This window comes from Pollachius pollachius, assembly GCF_949987615.1.
Source record: "Pollachius pollachius genome assembly, chromosome: 1".
NCBI lineage: Eukaryota > Metazoa > Chordata > Actinopteri > Gadiformes > Gadidae > Pollachius > Pollachius pollachius.
In genome coordinates, this window is record NC_136934.1 from 30588138 (window position 1) to 30608771 (window position 20634).

The window sequence follows — 20634 nt, forward strand, 5'->3', positions numbered from 1 at the left end:
CTGTTCTGGGTCAGGGATGAGGTCGCTTAAACACTGTTATGGAATTTAGCAGTTGAACTGTTTTACACAGATGTCACAGCCCTAATGTAGGGAAACATCTGTGATGGGGTTCACACTTTAATCACTCCAGCCTGACGTCTTGTGACCTTTTTGATTTTAAACAATTAAAAAAAACAAGTTTTTACAACTATCTTTATCTAAAAGGACCAAACTGTCATATTTCCCCCTGAGAAAATCCATACGATTTTTTCAAATTTGTATTGAATGTTTTTCAACACCTCTGCTGTGGTCTCATCTCCAACCAACCATTGATAATGAAGGAGACTGGGGCATGGAATGTAGTGTCACTCTCACTTAGCCATTAAGAGCATAAATAAAAATCAACAGCAGTGCCACAACAGCCTCTACTAGTCAACCTATTTTGTGACGATCAATTTGAAACACGCAGTAGTTGGGACTTTATTGATTTGAACATCTAATATAATTTTTGTTCCTATCTACACATATGTTTGGCTTTTCGTGCCTTGACGGCCGGGCAGTGGGTTGAATGAGAGGGGGGATGGCATGCAGCGAAGCACAAGGGGAATCTAACCTGGCTCGCTACAACGCGTGTCACCAGCATGGGGAATGCACTAGGGTGACCTGCCTAGCTGCACCCCAACCTCCCAACATCTTAAGGTGCTTTTAGATTCGATGCAGCAGACAAACACATCAAACTATGTTCTGGAACATTAGAAGCAGCCAGCGGACCCTCATGTGGACCCTAGCAGCATTCTGTGAGACCTCAGGTGATTTAGGACCCCCTCAACACCTACATGGTTACTGAAGTACGAAATAGTTTGTGGCTGTAGTGTTTTTAATTTCTGAATATGGATTTCTGTCTCAGTCGGACGCAGTGTGTTCCTATTGTTTTGGGCAGCTGTTGTTGGCTTTCACCGCGGCTCTGTCAGACTATCCCTCTGTGGCCCCGTTAGTTTGGGTCTCGCTCCAGCAGCGGGGGATTAACTGTTGTCCAATCATCGGTTCAGATCACACTTCCAGGGTCAGACCTACAAACCATCCGAATATGCAGTAGTATTGACATCCACTTTAAAAGCTCTCTGCACTGAAGTCTCAGTCTGGCTTTTCCATCGGTCTATGTCTCTCTTCGTTGCCTGTCTGTGTCTCTTTTTGTCTGTCTGTCTGTCTCTCTGTCTGTCGTCGTTGTCTGTCGTTGTCTGTTGGTCATCTCTCTCTCCTGCAAAAATCCATAGGTGCATGCAGAAAGAGAATATCGTTGAGAGATTGAGTGCAATGCATTGGCGCAATCTGAAGAAGGTCATTGTAGAAGCTGTTGTCAACACATTGATGTGTTGATACTTGATAGGAAAGAAGCAACATTAATGACATTCCTAAACATTCCCTGCTAGGCTGCCCTATGGTTCGATATTATGACTGCACCATGTATCTATTCATATAAGCCATGTTGAACTTCCACAGATCCCCACAAGTTAAACGTGTGTTTGGACTCCTACATAGCAGGTCATCTGTTCAGTGGGAACATCGGGCCTGGAGTAGAGAAAAAAAACATTCAATCATTAGCTAGAGGGCAGATGCTTCATCCCAGTAACCTCCACTTCCTGGGCTTCATTCCCAGCTGCACACTAACATCTCAGATGGAGATCAACATTAACCAACATGGGATCAGGGTTTAAACTACGCTGTGGTAGTTGCTTCGTAGGCCAGTTGAGACAGCAGCACTTTCTTTAAATGAATCATTCATGATGTCATGTTACTGTATTAAAATATTGAACAACGTGTGCATGTGCTATGCATGTGAATGGGGGGGGGGGGGGGGGGGGGGGGGGGGGGGGGGGGGGGGGGCTGAGAACAGGCTGCACTCAGCTTTGCTCGCTACATGATGCACGCGCTGAAGCCAAGTAAGGGTCGCCTCTACAACGCATGACAGCAGATGGATGACGTCAAGGAAATCCCCCTGTCTCTCTCCAAACTCTCGCTCTCTTTCGCTCTTCCTCCCCTCCCCCCCAGCCCTTTATTTATAAATCCCACCAGAATGGACACATTAGAACCTGAAAGGACTGGACAGGTAACAGGACATCCACGGCGTATTTTGTCAACTTCATTACTTCGCACAGCTTGTGCAGATTTGTCCTGTCTTAAAACCAACTTTAATGATTTGTAATTGATAGAAACCTAATCTAACAGTTACAATACACAATTTTTCATAATATCGTTCTATTTCACCAGGAGAAACAATACTTTTTTTGCGCAAAGGTTGATCTTATTGAAGCTAAATCGGCACCGGGCATTGTATTTCTTTTAGGGTGTTGAGGACAGAAATTGAAAGAAATCGATCCAACATGTTCTCGAGTATGCGTCGGCACAGCCTCCGGCTGCAGCACGAGCTCCACCGGTGGAGCATCTGCGACCCGGGGAACATCGTCCCGGACCGCCTGGTGTGCCGCGTCGGCCGCTCCAAGTCCTGCATCAGCTACACCGGGGAGTCCCACGGGAGTCAGGAAAGCTGGTCTTCCTCTGACTCGGTCATCTCCACCGATTCAACCAGCGAGACGCTAGGATCCGGGAAGCCTCTCCGTGTGCTTCTGTTGGGGGGCAGCGACGTCGGTAAAACGGCTTTCGCCAGCATTTTCGCCGGTGCGGCGGACAGCATGGAGAGTGATGACTGCCAGATTTATGGAGGTGAGAGCCTATATGGATTCACAATAGGCCTAGTGTTTATATTCCATTTAGTACAATACCATTATTTAGCCAATAGTAGGCCTGTATATTGTTTGCACTGGGTTAAGGGTGCTCTAGAATTTTACAGATGGTTTTAACGAATTATCTCGTTGTCTTTCAGATGAAGTGTGTGAACGAACTATCGAAGTGGACGGAGAGGAAGCGACCATAACTCTACTGGACACCTGGACTACGGAGGTGAGGCCGAATTGACAAATGGACTGCCATAGGAAATTATTTTGGCTACCGGAAATTAAATGAACGTTAAAGCAAAAATATTTTTGGGTGAAAATGTCTCATCCTGAAATAAATGATGACATTGTATTGTATAACGAGGTAAAGTGGACCCACACTTTGCTTGCTTTTGAGAAGCATGCTGTGTATTGATGAGTAATAGTCCTCTGACCTCATTGTGTGTGTGTGTGTGCAGGAGGACGGAAGGTGCGTGGCCGAGGACCAGTGCATGCAGATGGGCGATGCCTACCTGTTGCTGTACTCCATCACGGACCGCGCCTCCTTCCTGCGGGCCTCCGAGCTGCGCATTACCCTGCGCTGCCACCGGCCCGCCCGCCACACGCCCATCATCCTGGTGGGGAACAAATGTGACCTGGTGCGCTGCCGCGAGGTGTCCGTCAGCGGTGAGTTGGGACTCGACTCTGTCTCTCCTACCTCCCCCCACTCTCCTCTCTCTCCTCTATCTCTATCTCTTCTCTCCCCTCTCTCCTCCCGCTCCTTCTTCCCCTCTCTCCATCTTCTCTCCCTCTCTGCCCTCTCTCATCTCTCCCCTCTCTCCTCCCTCTCCTTATGCTTACGTTTTGCCTTGCAAAGGGCTGAGCTAAGAGGATGATGGTGAGGATACCCTAGTAGTGGTTTGTTGTGTTAGGACTCCTAGCCAGAAGCTTCTGGGTTCAGACCCCACTGTCCTGTCTATCTGGAGGCGCACTGAGCAGGAGTCCCTCCCTGCTCTCATGACAATAGCCGCTCATAGTTGTAGTTCTAACTCGCTGCTCCTCCCCCAGAGGGCCTGGCCTGCGCCGCCGTGTTTGACTGCAAGTTCATTGAGACGTCGGCCGCAATGCAGCACAACGTGTGGGAGGCATTCCGCGGGATCGTGCGCCAGCTGCGTCTGCGGCGGGACAGCAAAGAAGCCAACGAGCGCCGCCGCAACTCCAGCTACCAGCGGCGAGAGAGCCTGCCCGTCAAGGCAAAGCGCTTCCTGGATAAGATGGTGGCCAAGAACAACGCCAATGTGGCGTTCCGACTGAAGTCCAAGTCCTGCCACGACCTCACTGTGTTCTGAGGGTGGCGTATCCTGGTATGGTATCTCCTTTCTCTTGGCTAGAACCCGCCTTGAAACGCTCATTATAGTCCGTATACCAACGCGGAGCAGGGTCCCGTCCTGTAGCACAGTCTGAATCAAAGAGGTTTGTAGAAGTTGAACAGATTGGCCAGACTCTCTGATGGACTGGGGGAGCTGCCAATAAACAACATCCTCTCTGTGATGGCCAGAAGGGGCAGCCGATGGACAACATCCCGTCTGTGATGGACAGGAGGGGCAGCCAATGGACAACGTCCTCTCTGTGATGGACAGGAGTGGCAGTTAATGGACATTGTCCTCTCTGTGATGGACAGGATTGGCAGCCAATGGACAATGGCCTCTCTGTGATGGACAGGAGTTGCAGCCAATGGACAACGTCCTCTCTGTGATGGACAGGAGTGGCAGCCAATGGACAACGTCCTCTCTTTGATGGACTGAAAAGGCAGCCAAAGGAAAATGTCCTCTGTTTGCAATGACTTGTGTCTGTGTGGCCGACTCTGTTGGTTCTCTTGAAGTTTCCACCACTTCACTTTGAGTCATTTATTATCTCTGTCCTTATTGCACATTTTTACTCCTTGCCATGTTTGTATATTTTGTGCCAGGCTTCAAAACATGAAAGTTTAGCATATTTTATTGTTTTTGTAATTGTTGTACACATACAGTAATATTGCCAACATTTCCCATGTATGTTGTTGGTTTACTTTGGTACTTGGACAACACTGTAACATATCAACATTGATTGAAACGGGTCATTTTTTTTACATGTTCTTTCTGACCAAAATCCTGTCAACGAGGAATAAAGAGACTCTTAATCAATCCTTTGTCCGCCTTCTCCGATGTCAGAGGCAGAGAGCACTGACTGACTCAACACTGTGCCCCCCCCCCTTACCGCAGAGACAGAAGCACCACATGGCCGCCATTAGTCACGGCGTGGCCTTAGACTCATGAGGGGTCATGCCTGATCCACTCCTTGTGTCATGTGTGTTGAAAGCCCTCATCCTGTGATTCAATTACACCAAACAATGGATCAGATATTAAGGTTTGAGGTGTGATTGTGGGTATGGAGAAAAAAAAAAGTGGAGAAGCGCATTGAAAAGATAGGGATCTGAGCCCACCCATGCAGTGTGTATACACTGTGTTTTCAGACACCCCTGCTTATGATGCAGATGGGTTGTGCAGATGGCATGTACACCAGAATACCCCAACAGGCTGCTTGGGGCCAAATAGTGTGCTCTATATATATATATATATATATATATATATACAGTGGGGCAAAAAAGTATTTAGTCAGCCACCAATTGTGCAAGTTCTCCCACTTAAAAAGATGAGAGAGGCCTGTAATTTTCATCATAGGTATACCTCAGCTATGAGAGACAAAATGAAAAAAAAGAAATCTAGAAAATCACATTGTCTGATTTTTAAAGAATTTATTTGCAAATTATGGTGGAAAAGAAGTATTTTGTCAATAACAAAAGGTCATCTCAATACTTTGTTACATGCCCTTTGTTGGCAATGACAGAGGTCAAACGTTTTCTGTAAGTCTTTACAAGGTTTTCACACACTGCTGCTGGTATTTTGGCCCATTCCTCCATGCAGATCTCCTCTAGAGCAGTGATGTTTTTGGGCCTTCGCTGGGCAACACAGACTTTCAACTCCCTCCAAAGATTTTCTATGGGGTTGAGATCTGGAGACTGGCTAGGCCACTCCAGGACCTTGAAATGCTTCTTACGAAGCCACTCCTTCGTTGCCCGGGCGGTGTGTTTGGGGTCATTGTCATGCTGAAAGACCCAGCCACGTTTCATCTTCAGTGCCCTTGCTGATGGAAGGAGGTTTTCACTCAAAATCTCACGATACATGGCCCCATTCATTCTTTCCGTCACACGGATCAGACGTCCTGGTCCCTTGGCAGAAAAACAGCCCCAAAGCATCCACCCCCATGCTTCACTGTAGGTATGGTGTTCTTTGGATGCAACTCAGCATTCTTTCTCCTCCAAACACGACGAGTTGAGTTTTTACCAAAAAGCTATATTTTGGTTTCATCTGACCATATGACATTCTCCCAATCCTGTTCTGGATCATCCAAATGCTCTCTAGTAAACTTCAAACGGGCCCGGACATGCACTGGCTTTAGCAGGGGGACACGTCTGGCACTGCAGGATTTGAGTCCCTGGCGGCGTAGTGTGTTAGTGATGGTAGCCTTTGTTACTTTGGTCCCAGCTCTCTGGAGGTCATTCACTAGGTCCCTCCGTGTGGTTCTGGGATTTTTGTTCACCGTTCTTGTGATCATTTTGACCCCACAGGGTGAGATCTTGCACGGAGCACCAGATCGAGGGAGATTATCAGTGGTCTTGTATGTATTCCATTTCCTAATAATTGCTCCCGCAGTTGATTTCTTCACACCAAGCTGCTTACCTATTGCAGATTCAGACTTCCCAGCCTGGTGCAGGTCTACAATTGTGTTTCTGGTGTCCATTGACAGCTCTTTGGTCTTGGCCATAGTGGAGTTTGGAGTGTGACTGTTTGAGGTTGTGGACAGGTGTCTTTTATACTGATTAGGAGTTCAAACAGGTCCCATTAATACAGGTAGCGAGTGGAGGACAGAGGAGCCTCTTAAAGAAGAAGTTACAGGTCTGTGACAGCCAGAAATCTTGCTGGTTTGTAGGTGACCAAATACTTATTTTCCACAATATTTTGCAAATAAATCCTTAAAAAATCAGACAATGTGATTTTCTGGATTTTTTTTTTCATTTTGTCTCTCATAGCTGAGGTTTACCTATGATGAAAATTACAGGCCTCTCTCGTCTTTTTAAGTGGGAGAACTTGCACAATTGGTGGCTGACTAAATACTTTTTTGCCCCACTGTATATATATATATATATATATAAATGAAGTGGTTATTTCATTCTCAGTCTCCCATTCACCTTGCCTTTTATAGCTTTAATCTACAGAGGTGATTATATAAAGGTCTGCTGAAAGTGCTCCCTTACAGCCTCCTATTTGCAAGCCCACGGTAAAATTAAGCTCTGCCTCCACTTAGACCTTCAGTTTTAACGGTTAGTCAGTGCTTTTATTTTGTAATCCCATCTGCCGAGCCACTGGGCTGTGAGCCGCACAACAGAGAGCCTCAACACACTCCCAAAGTGTTTCTGATTCCTTTAACTTCCAGGGCTTAGCAATCATCCAGCCACGAGAGAGAAGGACAAGGGAGAGTTTAAACAAACATGAAGCAGGCCTGAGACATCACGGCCCCTACGGTCCAGACCCCGCTGGTCCACAATGACTCGCTACGTGACTGAGACTCTGAGATTGGTCAGTCCCTCCCATTGTGCTGTCCCGTGGGCTAGTCCTTACTCTATTGTCCTGCACACTGTTCTTTATCAGCAACTCCTCACAGACGGGAACCAGTTCAAAGGTTCAAAGGTTAAAGTCTTGGGGCAGGAAATACATGTCAGAAGCGATTTAAATGTTTAAATGCACCTGACTGAATCTGTCAGATAACTGTTACCAATAATCAACATTATGTACACAAGGATGTTGACAACAATCTCAACCCTACACTGTATTTGTGTTATATCCTGAGATATCCGCCATTAAAGTAAGTCCGTTCTTAAGTGTCCAGGTAAGAACAGGTAATGACCCAATAGGTGCATCAATCATAATCCCTATTTATAACAATCAGACATCAGACACATTGTCGTGGTCCTAATTTTAATTTTCCTTCATTTCCATGAAATATTCCACTCTGTCATTGTCATACACTTCCTGTGTCCGCTGCAGTTTTTTTCTCTGTCAGAAGCCTCCCCATTGGCTGCAGGCACAGACACAATGTGATTAGACAATCATTAGGTCCAATAAACTATTGCTGGTTAACCGTTAGCCAGCCGGGGAATGGGCTGCTGAAACTCTCTCCCTCTGCACCACTTAGTCTATCACTTGGAATCCCCAGCCAGGTAGGTCTCCTGACTCGCTCCCTCTCCCTTGTTCCTTTTCAGCGCTGAGTGTGTTGGCTTCTGGACGGTGTCAGAGTTTTGTACCGAGGACTCAACAGAAGGCTGTGCGTGGGGTAACCAGGGTCTCGGTCGCTGGGAGAACTGTTGAAGTGAGTGTTTTGATCTTGAATGACTTTGACAGAGCTTGTATGTCAGGTGTTGGAACGTCTGCCATGTCGGTCGCTCAAGTCCTAAAGGCTGTAGGAAGTATACTTATAATAATGATATCACGGGATACAGTTGACAGTTAGACATGTCTGAGCAACTTAAGTCTGGACCTCGGAAGGTCATAAAGTCATCGTGAAGTGTCTCCTGCCTCCCCGGGTCTGGGCCTGAGGTGGTTTATTCATGTCTAAGAGACGTGTATTTTTTAGGTTATTTTTCATATTTGGCCACAAGAGTTTGACGAGTAGTGTGGAGCTGAAGTGGATCATGCCAGTAGTTGAATCAATCAAATGGTAGTTGAGTCCAAAATGTTGCTGCTCAGTGGCTTCTTATACTGGCAGTTATTTAAGTGTGCAAAATGTACATGTTTTAAATCAAGGTTGCATGGTTCATCAGCGGTCATTGTGACCACTTAAGATCTAATACATAATTTAACTTTATTGCATTGAACTCAATGTCACCTTCACTCTGCTGTGGCTCTGCCCTTCTCCCTGATCTCCGAAGGACACAGGACTATAGATCAGACATCTGGACTTGCACATCAGGAATATTAGGTGGATTATGATAGCATGCATTTTACTTTTGTGAGTTTATTGAGTCTAGCCATGGGTATCCAGAATGGAAATAATATGTGCTGCTAATAAGAGCTTCTTTGATTGAAAAGTGAAACAACTAAACAACAGAACGTAGTGTTAATGTCTTTACTTTCATGTTATTTACGATGTTGTGTAGGGTTGAAGGGTTTCTCTTCCTTATGATGATGATTCCTATATGATCTGTTGTTTGCATAAGGTGCAGCTGGTGTCATACTCAATTCATGAAGCCAATCGAAGGGAGATGTGAAGCTATGAACGATCGCCGGCGCCACATACTGTCCTCTCTCAGAACAGACCTGGCCTCGAGGTCAAGGGGGTTGCAAGCCTGAGACTGACCTTTAATCGTTGTAGTCATTTTCGCTTCCTCCTGTGTCACTGGTAGAAAGGAAAAGGCAACAAGTTTTCGCCAGTGAGGGGCCGGCCCATCCTCAGATACCCAAATATGGACTGTCCTTGGACCATATGCGGTGTGGGCGGGAGCTATTAGTGTGAAGGCTTTAAACTCGCCTCCAGTGTAAAGTCTAGAATCAGACGTGATAGCAGCAGAACTAAAGGGCTGTCAGAGACACTTCCTGTCCATGGGAAGGTGGAGCCTCAATAGTTTGGGTGATTGTGAGTTATTAAGTGATTGTGTGAGGGGCTAGAGATTTATTCAGATATCAAGAAAAGCTGTCCCTCAAAAAGCACACTGCACACTGCCCTCCACCATAACCCATACTGTGGTCATTAACAGAACATCAGCACGACAATAACCCCTTGACCTTTGTCTTCGGTTTGTTCTTTCTCTTTTTTCTAATCCTATCTCTCCATCCCATTCCTCCTCTCCCACTCCTCCTCCTCCTCCTCCTCCTGCTCCTCTCCTGGGTTTCTGTGTTCCCAGCGCTTCGCCATGACACCCACACTGCATCTGCTGCTACTGCCGCTCTTGCTCAGTGTGGTGAGTACCCGGGCGTTAGGTAACCAGCGCATTCACAGTCAGTAATCACACAGCTCAGACCTACTGGGGGACCAAGCGCTGCCAGATATTCACTGTGGTTCCTGCTTGTTTTATTCATTTATCATCTGCTCCTGTTTTCACAACGCCAAGTGGCCAGCAGGCCTCAGAGTGTGGGGAAAGGTTATCTGAAACATGACACACCGCGGTGACATTGGGACTCTGTGTCGCCATTGAATGTCATGTTCCAGATAACCTTCATAGGTCCAACCTATGCGACTATGGACTGGTACTATTTGGTCATTTATTAAATTGTGAAACATGTAAGCTGCCAAGCGTGACCAAATAGTTAGTTGTTCATTATCAGACACCTCCGACGCTGGGAGTGGACGTCCAGTAGACTTTGCTCTGTCGTCCTGTAAGGGCGTGTGTGAGAATTATCTCTTGCTGAATTATAAGTGCGGTTCAATCAATAACTGGCTTCTGGAAAGAGTGTGTGAGGGATAACTGACTGGACTGTTCTCCTGTCCCCACACCCAGGCCTGTGGACAGGGTTTGAAGGACAAGAAGGGGCCCCTGGAGAACAAGGCCCTGGACGTTCCCGAGCAGACAGCCGTGCCCTATCCCATCTACCAGGTAACAAACTAACGCTATAATAAAGAGAAACAGAGAAGACTAACAACTTTGAATCCCTTCCCCCCTTCGTTTTATATATCCTACAATTTATATTTATATGAATACATGTCTCTTTCCCTTTCTTTCTCTCTCTCTCTCTCCCTCTCTCTCTCTCTCTCTCTCTCTCTCTCTCTCTCTCTCTCTCTCTCTCTCTCTCTCTCTCTCTCTCTCTCTCTCTCTCTCTCTTCTCTCTCTCTCTCTCACTTACTGTCTGTCTCTGTCTCTCCCTCCTTCTCTCTCACACTATTTGCATGCCTCTCTCTCTCTGTAGTTCCAAGTATCAGACCCAGAGGTGACTGGCTTCCGACTTACCGGTGAAGGTCATGAAGACATCCAGATAGCAGAGGATGGATGGCTGTACCTGGCCCAGCCCCTGGACTGGGCACGCAATTCACATTATATTATCGGGGTAAACTCACAGACTCTTGAACTACTACATGCACACACCCACACACAAACAGACACACACACATACACTGCATTGATGCATGCCATGTGACCTGTGTGTGTCTGTGTGTGTGTGTGTGTGTGTGTGTGTGTGTGTGTGTTATCCCCAGGTGGAGGCTTTAGTGGGCAGTGATGTGGTGGAGGGCCCAGCCTTCGTCACCATTAGCGTGTTGGACATCAACAACCACGCGCCAACCTTCGAACAGTCTGCATACGCCGCTATGGTCCGGGAGCGGAGCCGCCATGGTGAGTGTTTGCCCTTCAATATGAGACTGCGCGACCACCTACAAACTACTTACTATGCTACACCGTGGTAGTAGTGGTTCTACTTCTAAGGGGAGACAGGACAGAGCCAGGAAACCAACACTGTGAGGGGCAGAATTACGCCTCACTTCCTGTTTAGTTATGGAGATTTTTTCCCGAAAAGAAACTCATTCATTTATGCAAGTGGATGAAGCTTTCAGAATTTTTGTTTGAAACCTTTCCAGACACTTTTGTTACTGTTAAATACTTCTGGTCGCGGTTGTGTTTGCCAATTTAGCACCCTACAGATCCCATCTCCAGCAACAAGATGGTTGAAAGAAAGAGAATTTAACACCCTATCCACCCATTTTTGAGTCTGCCATCAGACTTTAGATATTAATCCAAAGTTTGGTTTGTGAGACAATTTACCAATTTACACTGAGCACTTACTAACCACCACTTGCCATGTGATAACCACTATTTAGCAGTTTCACAATTACCAGATTTTTCCGTTGTGGAAGAATTGAACAATGTTTTGCTAAATTTTTTATTGGCTAATCTTGAACTTGCTCCCTATTTCCTCCCTTGTTTTCCTTTTCTTTATATATGAGACACAATGTCTATTCATGTCCTCCAAATCCCCCACCAGTTAGTAGTGCCTGGTATGGTTTTTAATAGATCACTCATTATCCAGTTAACATGCCTCTGTCTGCCTTTGTTTAGACATGCATTTCTTCAATCGCATACAATACCATCATATCACATCATATGGTCTTATCATTGGCTCATTTCATCCTTCTTGTATTGACCTAAATAAAATTTCATTATAACCAGAAGCACTTTCCCAGCCCTCTGTGGGCCTCTTCCAGCAAGCAGCTCACTGATTGGCTGACAGCAGCTTACTGATTGGCTGACATCTAACGGCCGCTGTCTTGTTTCAGGCGTACCGTTTGTGCGTGTGTCGGCCAGCGACCTGGACGACCCTGAGTCCCTCAATTCCCAGTTGCACTTCAGCCTGGTCAGCCAGATCCCCGACAGGAACAAGACGCCCTTCTTCCAGATCGACCCCGTCACCGGAGACATCTCCATCACCGAAGACGGTGAGACTAGATGCATGCACTGGGGCACACAAGCGCGCGCACACACACACACACACACACACACACACACACACACACACACACACACACACACACACACACACACACACACACACTCAAACTCACAAACAGACAAACAAACAGTCAGCTCACACACACACACACATGTGCATACATCATTTATTGAAAAATCTGATGTGATATTGGCCCCAGGTCCTGGGAGAGGTAAGAGAAACACAACGTAAGAGACAACCCATCTCATAGGTGGTCTCCTACCTGTTCATGATGACGGTGTAAACTCACAGCGCTCATCTCAGCTGCTCACATTATAACTGACTTGTTGTAGATTGACAAAAAAGTTCTGTGACGATGACCACTGTGTGTGTTTGTGTGTGTGTATGCTGGTGCACATTGTTGTGTGTGTGTGTGTGTGTGTGTGTGTGTGTGTGTGTGTGTGTGTGTGTTTTGCAGGAGAGAGCATGCTGAAGGCCAGGGAGAACCTGCAGTATGGCATGGGGGAGAGCTTCAGCAGTGCTAATCTGAAGAAGAGGTTTGATGACTACTGCACCCCCACACAGGACATCCCTCACGAGCTCAATCCCTTCTACACCTGTCTGGAGAGAGCAGGTGTGCTTCTGTGTGTTTGTGTGTGTGTGTGTGTAGGTTAGAACTTCTAATATCTCAAGACATTTTCCCTCTGTCACGTCCTTCCAATCAAGCCTTCTATAATTATTCTAAATATTTATTTATATTCATGAATTTCTAAATGGAGGATACCAATACGCAAGGCGAATAAGCTCACAAATTTCTATACTAAGTACATTATAAAGTCTAAAAACAATATAAATCCGTGTGCTTGTTCTGCGAGCTTTGCCGTGCCTGCAGACTGAGCTTGAGTCTTCTTCTGTGGTTTCAGAGAGCCGGACCCGGGGCGGGGACCGCCTGGAGGACCCCGACTACACCCTGATCGTGCGCGTGGAGGACCTGGCGGGTGCCTCGGAGAACGCGCTGAGCGGTATCACCAGCGTGAAGGTGGTGGTGGAGCAGAACCTGTGGGTGAACCCTGGACCACTCACTGTGAGGGAGCACCTCAAGGCGCAGTACCCCATGGTCATCGCTAAGGTGGGTGCTGGTGGGAGGTGGCTGGGTGGCGGGTAGGTGCTGGGTGGGTGGGTGGGCTGGTGGGGGGGGGGGGGGGGGGGGGCGGCAGTGCACACCCACACGCTTCAAACTAAGTGTTCGATTTGGGCCACTTTTTACATTTCTACATTCCTACTAATCCTATTGCGTTTGTTGAAATCCTTTTTGGTCTTTTTCCTATTTGTTTCTTGTTCAGTACTCTAGTGCGGTGACACCCCAATGAATAGAGTGCATCTCATCAAATCCCTCTCGTACAGACAGTTCTCTGTCACACCCACCACACCCTGTAACCCCAAACATCTCCTCCCTTCTCCCCGCCAGGTGGGCGCCAACCAGCCCAACGCCAGCTACCAGCTGCAGCAGAAGGAGCGCGAGGCACTGAGGTTCCCCTTCAGCATCACGGCCGAGGGAGAGGTCCTGCTGAACGAGGAGCTGGACCGCGAGGAGAAGGACATGGTCAGCAGGGTCACCATGCACACTGCACTTTTTTGCCGGGAATGCAACCTGCACTTTAAGGGCGCATCGTGTTTTAACAGTTATGTTGACTGGCGAAATGATCTAGCAAGGAAAAAATGTCAAATTTTATGGTGACATAAACACACACAAGCACACACAAACACACACTTTACGCACACACATTCCAACACGTTTGTAAACGCTCCATGGCACTGAGCCCTGCTCCTCTGCGCTGCAGTACATCCTGGTGGTGACGGCGGAGGATCACCATGGCAACGAGGTGGAGTCGCCCATGGAGATCCAGGTGGTGGTGGAGGACATCAACGACAACAGCCCCGAGTGTGGGAGCGAGGAGACCGTGTTTGAGATCCAAGAGAACGAGCCCGTGGGTAAGATGTCCTCACGTCTTCTCGCCATGGAACATATTAAATGTTTAGATTGAAGAAAACACATCTGATATCCTGCTCTGTGATTGGCTTTGGTTGTTGTGCAGGCAGCGTGGTGGGACAGCTGTTGGCCCATGACCGTGACGAGGAAGGGACGAGCAACGCTCTGCTCATGTACGCCATCGAGACCCAGCTGCCCGTCAACGGAGCCTTCTCCCTGGACGCCGTGTCGGGGCGCATCCTCACCCGAGAGATGCTGCGGAGGAAGGACTCCACACAGTACACACTCATGGTCAACGTCAGCGACCAGGGTAACCGTCACACACACACGCACACACTGACGCGTGATGTATATGCACACACTCAAGCAGGCGCATGCACACACACACACACACACACACACAGGCACCCAACACTCAAACTCACATGAACACACACACACCTCCGCAGAGACGCACAAACGCAAAGTCTTTGCTTGAGCTGTGTGTGTTGAAATGTGTGTGCCTTCTCCCCCCCAGTGTTCAGCACCATGTGTAAGGTCCTCATAAAGGTGATTGACGTCAACAACGAGCTGCCCCTGTTTGAGAAGAACAACGTGAGTTCCTCTGTTATCACGGCCAGCTCTGCTGTGTGGCAATCCTCTCACTATCTCAGAGAGCCACGTGCTGACCTACTCACATTGGACTGTTTGCTTGTGTTAAACTGTGCGCTGTGCACCTGTGTGTGTGTGTGTGTGTGTGTGTGTGTGTGTGTGTACACATCTGTATGTGTGTGTGTGTGTGTGTGTGTGTACACATCTGTATGTGTGTGTGTGTGTGTGTAGTATGGCAGCCTGTCCCTTGCGGAGGACTCCTCTGTGGGCCAGACCGTGCTGACAGTGAAGGCGTCTGACGCAGACGACCCCGGCAGCGGGAGCTCCGAAATCCTGTTTGAAATCTCCGGAAACCATGGCGACACGTTCGCCGTCGAGACAGACGGAAACGGAGAGGGCAGACTGGTTATTGTCAAGGTATAGATGGACGCACACGCGCACACACGCGCACACACGCACACACACAAACGCATGCACAAACGCATGCACACACATACATACATTCCCACCCACACAAACATACCAACACGCACAAGCACACAAACACACATATTCCCACCAAAACACACATACCAACACGCACACAAGCGCACACACACACACAAATACACACACACACATACACTCGCACACACACACACACGCACACACACACACACACACACACACACACACACACACACAAATTCCCACCCACACACACACACCAATACCCATAGGTTCATACATACAAAATGCTAAAGAATCCAGAGTAATGCTCCGAGGGGTCTCTAACCCGCCGGTCCCCTCTAAGCCCCTGGACTTCGAGGCCTTCCCCACCTACACGCTGAAGATCGACGCCCGCAACCCCGAGCCCCTGATGGCCGGCCTGGACTACGACAGCAAGTCCTCCGCTTCCGTCTTCATCTCCGTCATGGACGTGGACGAGGACCCCGAGTTCCAGAGCTCCGCCCCCCCGTCGGTGAGCGTCCCCGAGGACCACCCAGTGGGAGGGCTGCTGTTCACCGCCGACGCCAAGGACCCTGAGGGGAAGGACATTAGGTACATGATCAGCTCTGTATGCTAATGGTGAACGAACGGCTCAGTACTCGTCACGAGGGAGAACGTCCTACTGTAGAGGGGAGGGGGAGAAGGCCAGGTCAGGAGAGGAACGGCCCCAAAAAATGGATACAAATAAAAAGTATGGGATTTGGTAACAACATTTTTACTTAGAATTGCATGTATCTAAAGATGGTGCATGCTGGGAACCGGAGTTAAGCAATTGTCCATGTGTATGTCCATGCCCCTCCCTCCCTCCCTATCTCTGTCTGTCTTTCCCCCTTCCCTCTGTCAATCCCTACCTCCCTCCCTCTCTCCCTCTGTCTGTCTGTCCGTCCCTCCCTCCCTCTGTCTGTTTGTCCCTCCCTCCCTCCTTCTGTCCCCATGTCTGTCTGTCAATCCCTCCCTCCCTCTGTCTGTTTGTCCCTCCCTCCCTCCCTCTCTCCCTCTGTCTGTCTGTCCGTCCCTCCCTCCCTCCCTCTGTCTGTTTGTCCCTCCCTCCCTCCTTCTCTCCCTCTGTCTGTCTGTCCGTCCCTCCCTCCCTCTGTCTGTTTGTCCCTCCCTCCCTCTGTCTGTTTGTCCCTCCTTCCCTCCTTCTCTCCCTCTGTCTGTCTGTCCCTCCCTCTCTCTGTCTGTCCGTCCATCCCTATTTCCCTCTCTCTGTCTGGCTCCTTCCTTCCGTCCATCCCTCCTCTCTCCCTCCCTCCTTCCTCTCTCCATCCCTCCCAGTTTTAAGATGGAGGGGGATGTGAATGGCTGGCTGGCCATTGATGCTGCCACAGGAGCGGTTACGACCAAGGCCAAGCTGGACAGAGAGACCCTGGAGGTCCTGGAGCTCACCATCACTGCCTTTGAGCAGGGTGAGACTGCTGTTTAAAACACTGATGCGACACCCTCTAACCCTGGTCTGTAACTGTTACTTATTATGAGGATGTTATATTTATTTGAACATGATTTCAGCGCAGACTTTAAAAAGTTTCTTGTTTATAAACGTGAAAATAAACAAGAAACTTTTTTTTTTTTATAACATTCTTATCAATAATCTGATAAGAATGAGCATGTTCATTCATGTGCTCACTATGCTAACATCTAGCCACGACCACAGTCTCACAGGTATTCACCACCTCATCACTGTCATGCAGATCTATTGTAGTTAGCCAAAGCGTCCCATATCACAAACCCCCATGCTCCTTCCACCAGAAAACCCCAAGAAGGCCACGGAGCGTGTGTACACCGTGCGCCTGCTGGACGTCAACGACAACCACCCCAAGCTGAAGGAGAGCCAGGCCTTCATTTGCACCAAGGGCCCCCAGCCTGTGGTCCTGAGGGCCGTGGACCCAGACAGCTTTCCTTTCTCTGAGCCCTTCACCTTCTCCTTCCCCCAGGGGAAGAAATCCCCCAACTGGGAGATCACCACCGTCGACGGTACGGTACATGAAACCCCCTGATAGTCATGGTTACGGTCATGTGGAGGAGGACAATAAGATAATGCATGGTTGTATTAGAAAAACATATTAGAAAATCATAACCCATGTCTGACCTGCGTCTCCTGTCATGGCTGCTCACCCCACAGGATCGTCTGCTCTCCTGAAGATGAAGAAGTCCCCAGCCGAGGACAAGACCTTCTCCATCCCCATCAGCATCACTGACAACCAAGGCGTAGGAGTCACACAGAAGTTTGAGGGTGAGTGGTTTGGAAAAAAAAAAACAGAGAAAAAGGTGCATTGTCTCCCAACCACCTCACAACCTACCCAGAGTTGCCAAATTGTGTGTGTGTCACCATCTGCCTATATGTGTGTGTGTGTGGGTGTGAGTGTGTGTCACTATGTGCCTATATGTGTGTGTGTGTGGGTGTGAGTGTGTGTGTCACTATGTGCCTATATGTGTGTTTGTGGGTGTGAGTGTGTGTGTCACTATGTGCCTATGTGTGTGTGTGTGTGTGTTTGTGGACGGCATTACCGTGTGTGAGTGTTTCTCTGTGCTTCTCCACGCCACAGTGAGGGTGTGTAACTGCACGGAGCTGGGGTACTGCTACGTCGCACCAGGCACCCACTCCTTCAAGTACAGCATGGGGACCACCGTCGGGATCCTGGCAGGAACCATGGCCTTCATCTGTGAGTAGGACCACCTCCACGCACGCACACGCACACACACGCGCACACACGCACGCACACGCACACATCACCTTGGAACAAAACACTGACTGGTAGAGGAAGGAGACTGGGAAACATGCCTCCTTGTTGGCTCTCATGAAATTGTGGTGAGGATCTCAGCACCAAAAGTTGTGGGTTTGAAACTCATCGTCTGCCTTGCATCGGGTCCTACCCCTTACTGCTACCCCCCTACCTGCTCCTTAATCACATTGATCTCAATTATCATGGAAGCAACTTTGGATAAATGCACCTGCTTAATGATACAATACACATAAAGATATTACAGGTCTCGTTGGGGAGAAAGAAAATATGGCAGTTAATCTTAAAAAATTACTGATATTCTACGTTCTACGCCCACTTTCAATGACTGATGTTGAGCTATTCTCTGTTGGTTTGGTACTCCTCTGTGTGTGTGTGTGTGTGTGTGTGTGTGTGTGTGTGTGTGTGTGCTTTTATTGAGTGTTGTCATGAGCTGGCGGTTGTGTTTCCCGGTCCCAGGCATTGTGTTCGCCATTGTGGTCCACCGCATCAACAAGAGCAACGAGGAGAAGAAGAAGGCAGCAGGGGCCAACGGCGACTCCGAGCAAATGCTGTAACCGCCAGACACGACATGGTGTTCACAGCCAGGCAACTCTTTTTATAACACACCTTTATTTGCATTATCCTGTGTACTCGTCCTAATCATTCAGATTCAGCTAAAAGTGGTCATTTTAAACATCACACCCATTGTCTAATAATCCAATACACAAGGTCTGTGCATTTTGACACTGTTTTTTTTTTTTTGTTATGTCAGCAATGCCATGACATTAGCCATGTTATTTAAATGTTGGTTGTGACAATCTGTTAAAGCGGCTATCTAAAAGGAAATCCCATATGTGTACCTACAAAGCTGCCTGTGGATAAAGCAAATAATTTGTTCCGTTGGTTTTATGTTTTTCAATAAAACTACAACTTTAGTTTTCATATGGTCCTTTTATATTGGTGTGTGTGTGTTTGTGTGCATAAACATGTGTGAAATTGTGTCCTTTTTGGCGAGTGTGTTAGAGTAAGCACGTGCTTGTGTGTGTGTGTGGTGCGTGAGAGAGCTTGTGTGTGTGTGTGTGTGTGTGTGTGTGTGTGTGTGTGTGTGTGTGTGTGTGTGTTGGTGTGTGTGTGTGGTAGTGCGTGAGAGAGAGCATGTGCGTGGGGGCCGCTAAGCGCCTCTACAACCTCTACACTCACAGAAACATACACGTGACGCTATAGTGTCTCTGCGTCATAAAACCCTTCAGAAACCCACCACCATCATTATCAACCCCATGTCGGTCCCTCCTCCACCTCCTCCTCCATCCCTCTGTATGAATCGATTGCTGTTCTTCAGATTTCTGCCTGAAGTCTAATAGGCGGTCCAGCTGTGCCTCCCTCCCTGCAGAGCTGTGAGTCACCGCCGGGGACACGTGCACTGAATGGGGCGTCCATGTTGAGAAGGTGCTTGGTGGTGGAGGTGGTGGCCATGGTGAGGGCAAGATTGTTGGCTTTTATTGAGCACAAAGGAACTGGCACAAACACATACATACACACACGTGTCACACACACACACACACGCGTCACACAAGCCTCACACAAAGAAAGAAAGAAAAGCGTGTTGAGCGAGAAACGCAGCGGGCCATGTGAGCTGGGGAGCTGCATGCTGCTCCAGGAGAAGGTCTCAGTCCTCACAGACCACGGCTCCTCTCCCCACACACATCTGTCAGGATTGTGGGCTCCTAATGCTGGGCGGACGGCATGGGGGTGTTTGTGTGAACGTGTGTTCGATGAGTCATTAAATATCCCGCTGGAATCAGAGAGGGAGAGAGGGAGAGAGAGAGTGAGTGAAAGATGAGGGAGAAAGTGAAAGACAGAGATGAGGGAGAGAGAGAGCGAGAGAGAGAGAGAGCGAGAGAGTGAGACGAGGGAGACAGGGAGGGACAGAACAAGAGAGATGTAAAACAGTTTGAATTACAGCCTCATAAAGTGAAGACAACATGGAACATCTCGAATGTTTACATCTGCACTCTTTTCTCACTTGTATCCAGGCGACAAGTACCACACACACACTCACGCGCATGCATGCACGCACACACTGAAACACACACACATGCAGAGTCCTGGAAGCTGGTGGGAGAGGTCCTATGTTTGAGGGATTAGAAGAGCAGAAGAAGGATAGGAAGAGTAAATAATTAAATATATAATAATAATAATAAAGAATAAATATTTTTTACGGAGGCTGTCCGTTTTTGGCTGTTCAACAAAACAAAACCATCTCAAGAGAGACGTTTTTCTCTCTTTCTCTCTCAGTGAGTTTGGTCAGCCATTACATTGGCTCCTATGGAAGACATCCACCTATTGAAGTCTACACACACACACACGTGCACGCACACACACAGGCACTCACACACACAGACACACTCACACACACACACACACACACACACACAGTTATATACCCTAAATGATGTTATACATACACATATATCATGAATCACTGCATTACGGTGATAATCCACGATAATGAAGACGGCTTGTTTGCTTGTTCTACAAGTATGTTCCAAACCATCACAAACACTTTGATTGATTTACTGCTAATGCTGTCAGAGCTCTGAGTCACCTACCTCAACAATCACTATTCACAAAGAGAATCGGAC

The 20634-nt window shown here is 48.0% G+C and overlaps 2 protein-coding genes across 2 annotated transcripts; both read left to right on the forward strand.

The window, feature by feature from the left end:
* Window positions 1-2360: 2360 nt before the first annotated feature.
* gem (GTP binding protein overexpressed in skeletal muscle) lies at window positions 2361-4145 on the forward strand (the record flags this gene model as incomplete). Its single annotated transcript, XM_079730121.1, has 4 exons — window positions 2361-2700; window positions 2861-2937; window positions 3170-3377; window positions 3759-4145. The coding sequence occupies 4 exons, from the start codon at window positions 2361-2363 to the stop codon at window positions 4037-4039; spliced, it is 906 nt and encodes a 301-aa protein (XP_079586247.1). The 3' UTR covers window positions 4040-4145.
* Window positions 4146-9696: 5551 nt separating this feature from the next.
* Window positions 9697-18567, forward strand: cdh17 (cadherin 17, LI cadherin (liver-intestine); the record flags this gene model as incomplete). The annotated part of the gene is made up of 18 exons (XM_079746620.1): window positions 9697-9744; window positions 10282-10377; window positions 10688-10825; window positions 10974-11109; window positions 12048-12206; window positions 12678-12833; window positions 13123-13328; window positions 13668-13802; window positions 14041-14191; window positions 14296-14499; window positions 14707-14783; window positions 15012-15197; window positions 15574-15821; window positions 16548-16678; window positions 17019-17243; window positions 17392-17502; window positions 17816-17932; window positions 18470-18567. 18 exons carry the CDS (start codon window positions 9697-9699, stop codon window positions 18565-18567), a joined length of 2622 nt encoding a protein of 873 aa, XP_079602746.1.
* Window positions 18568-20634: the final 2067 nt, after the last annotated feature.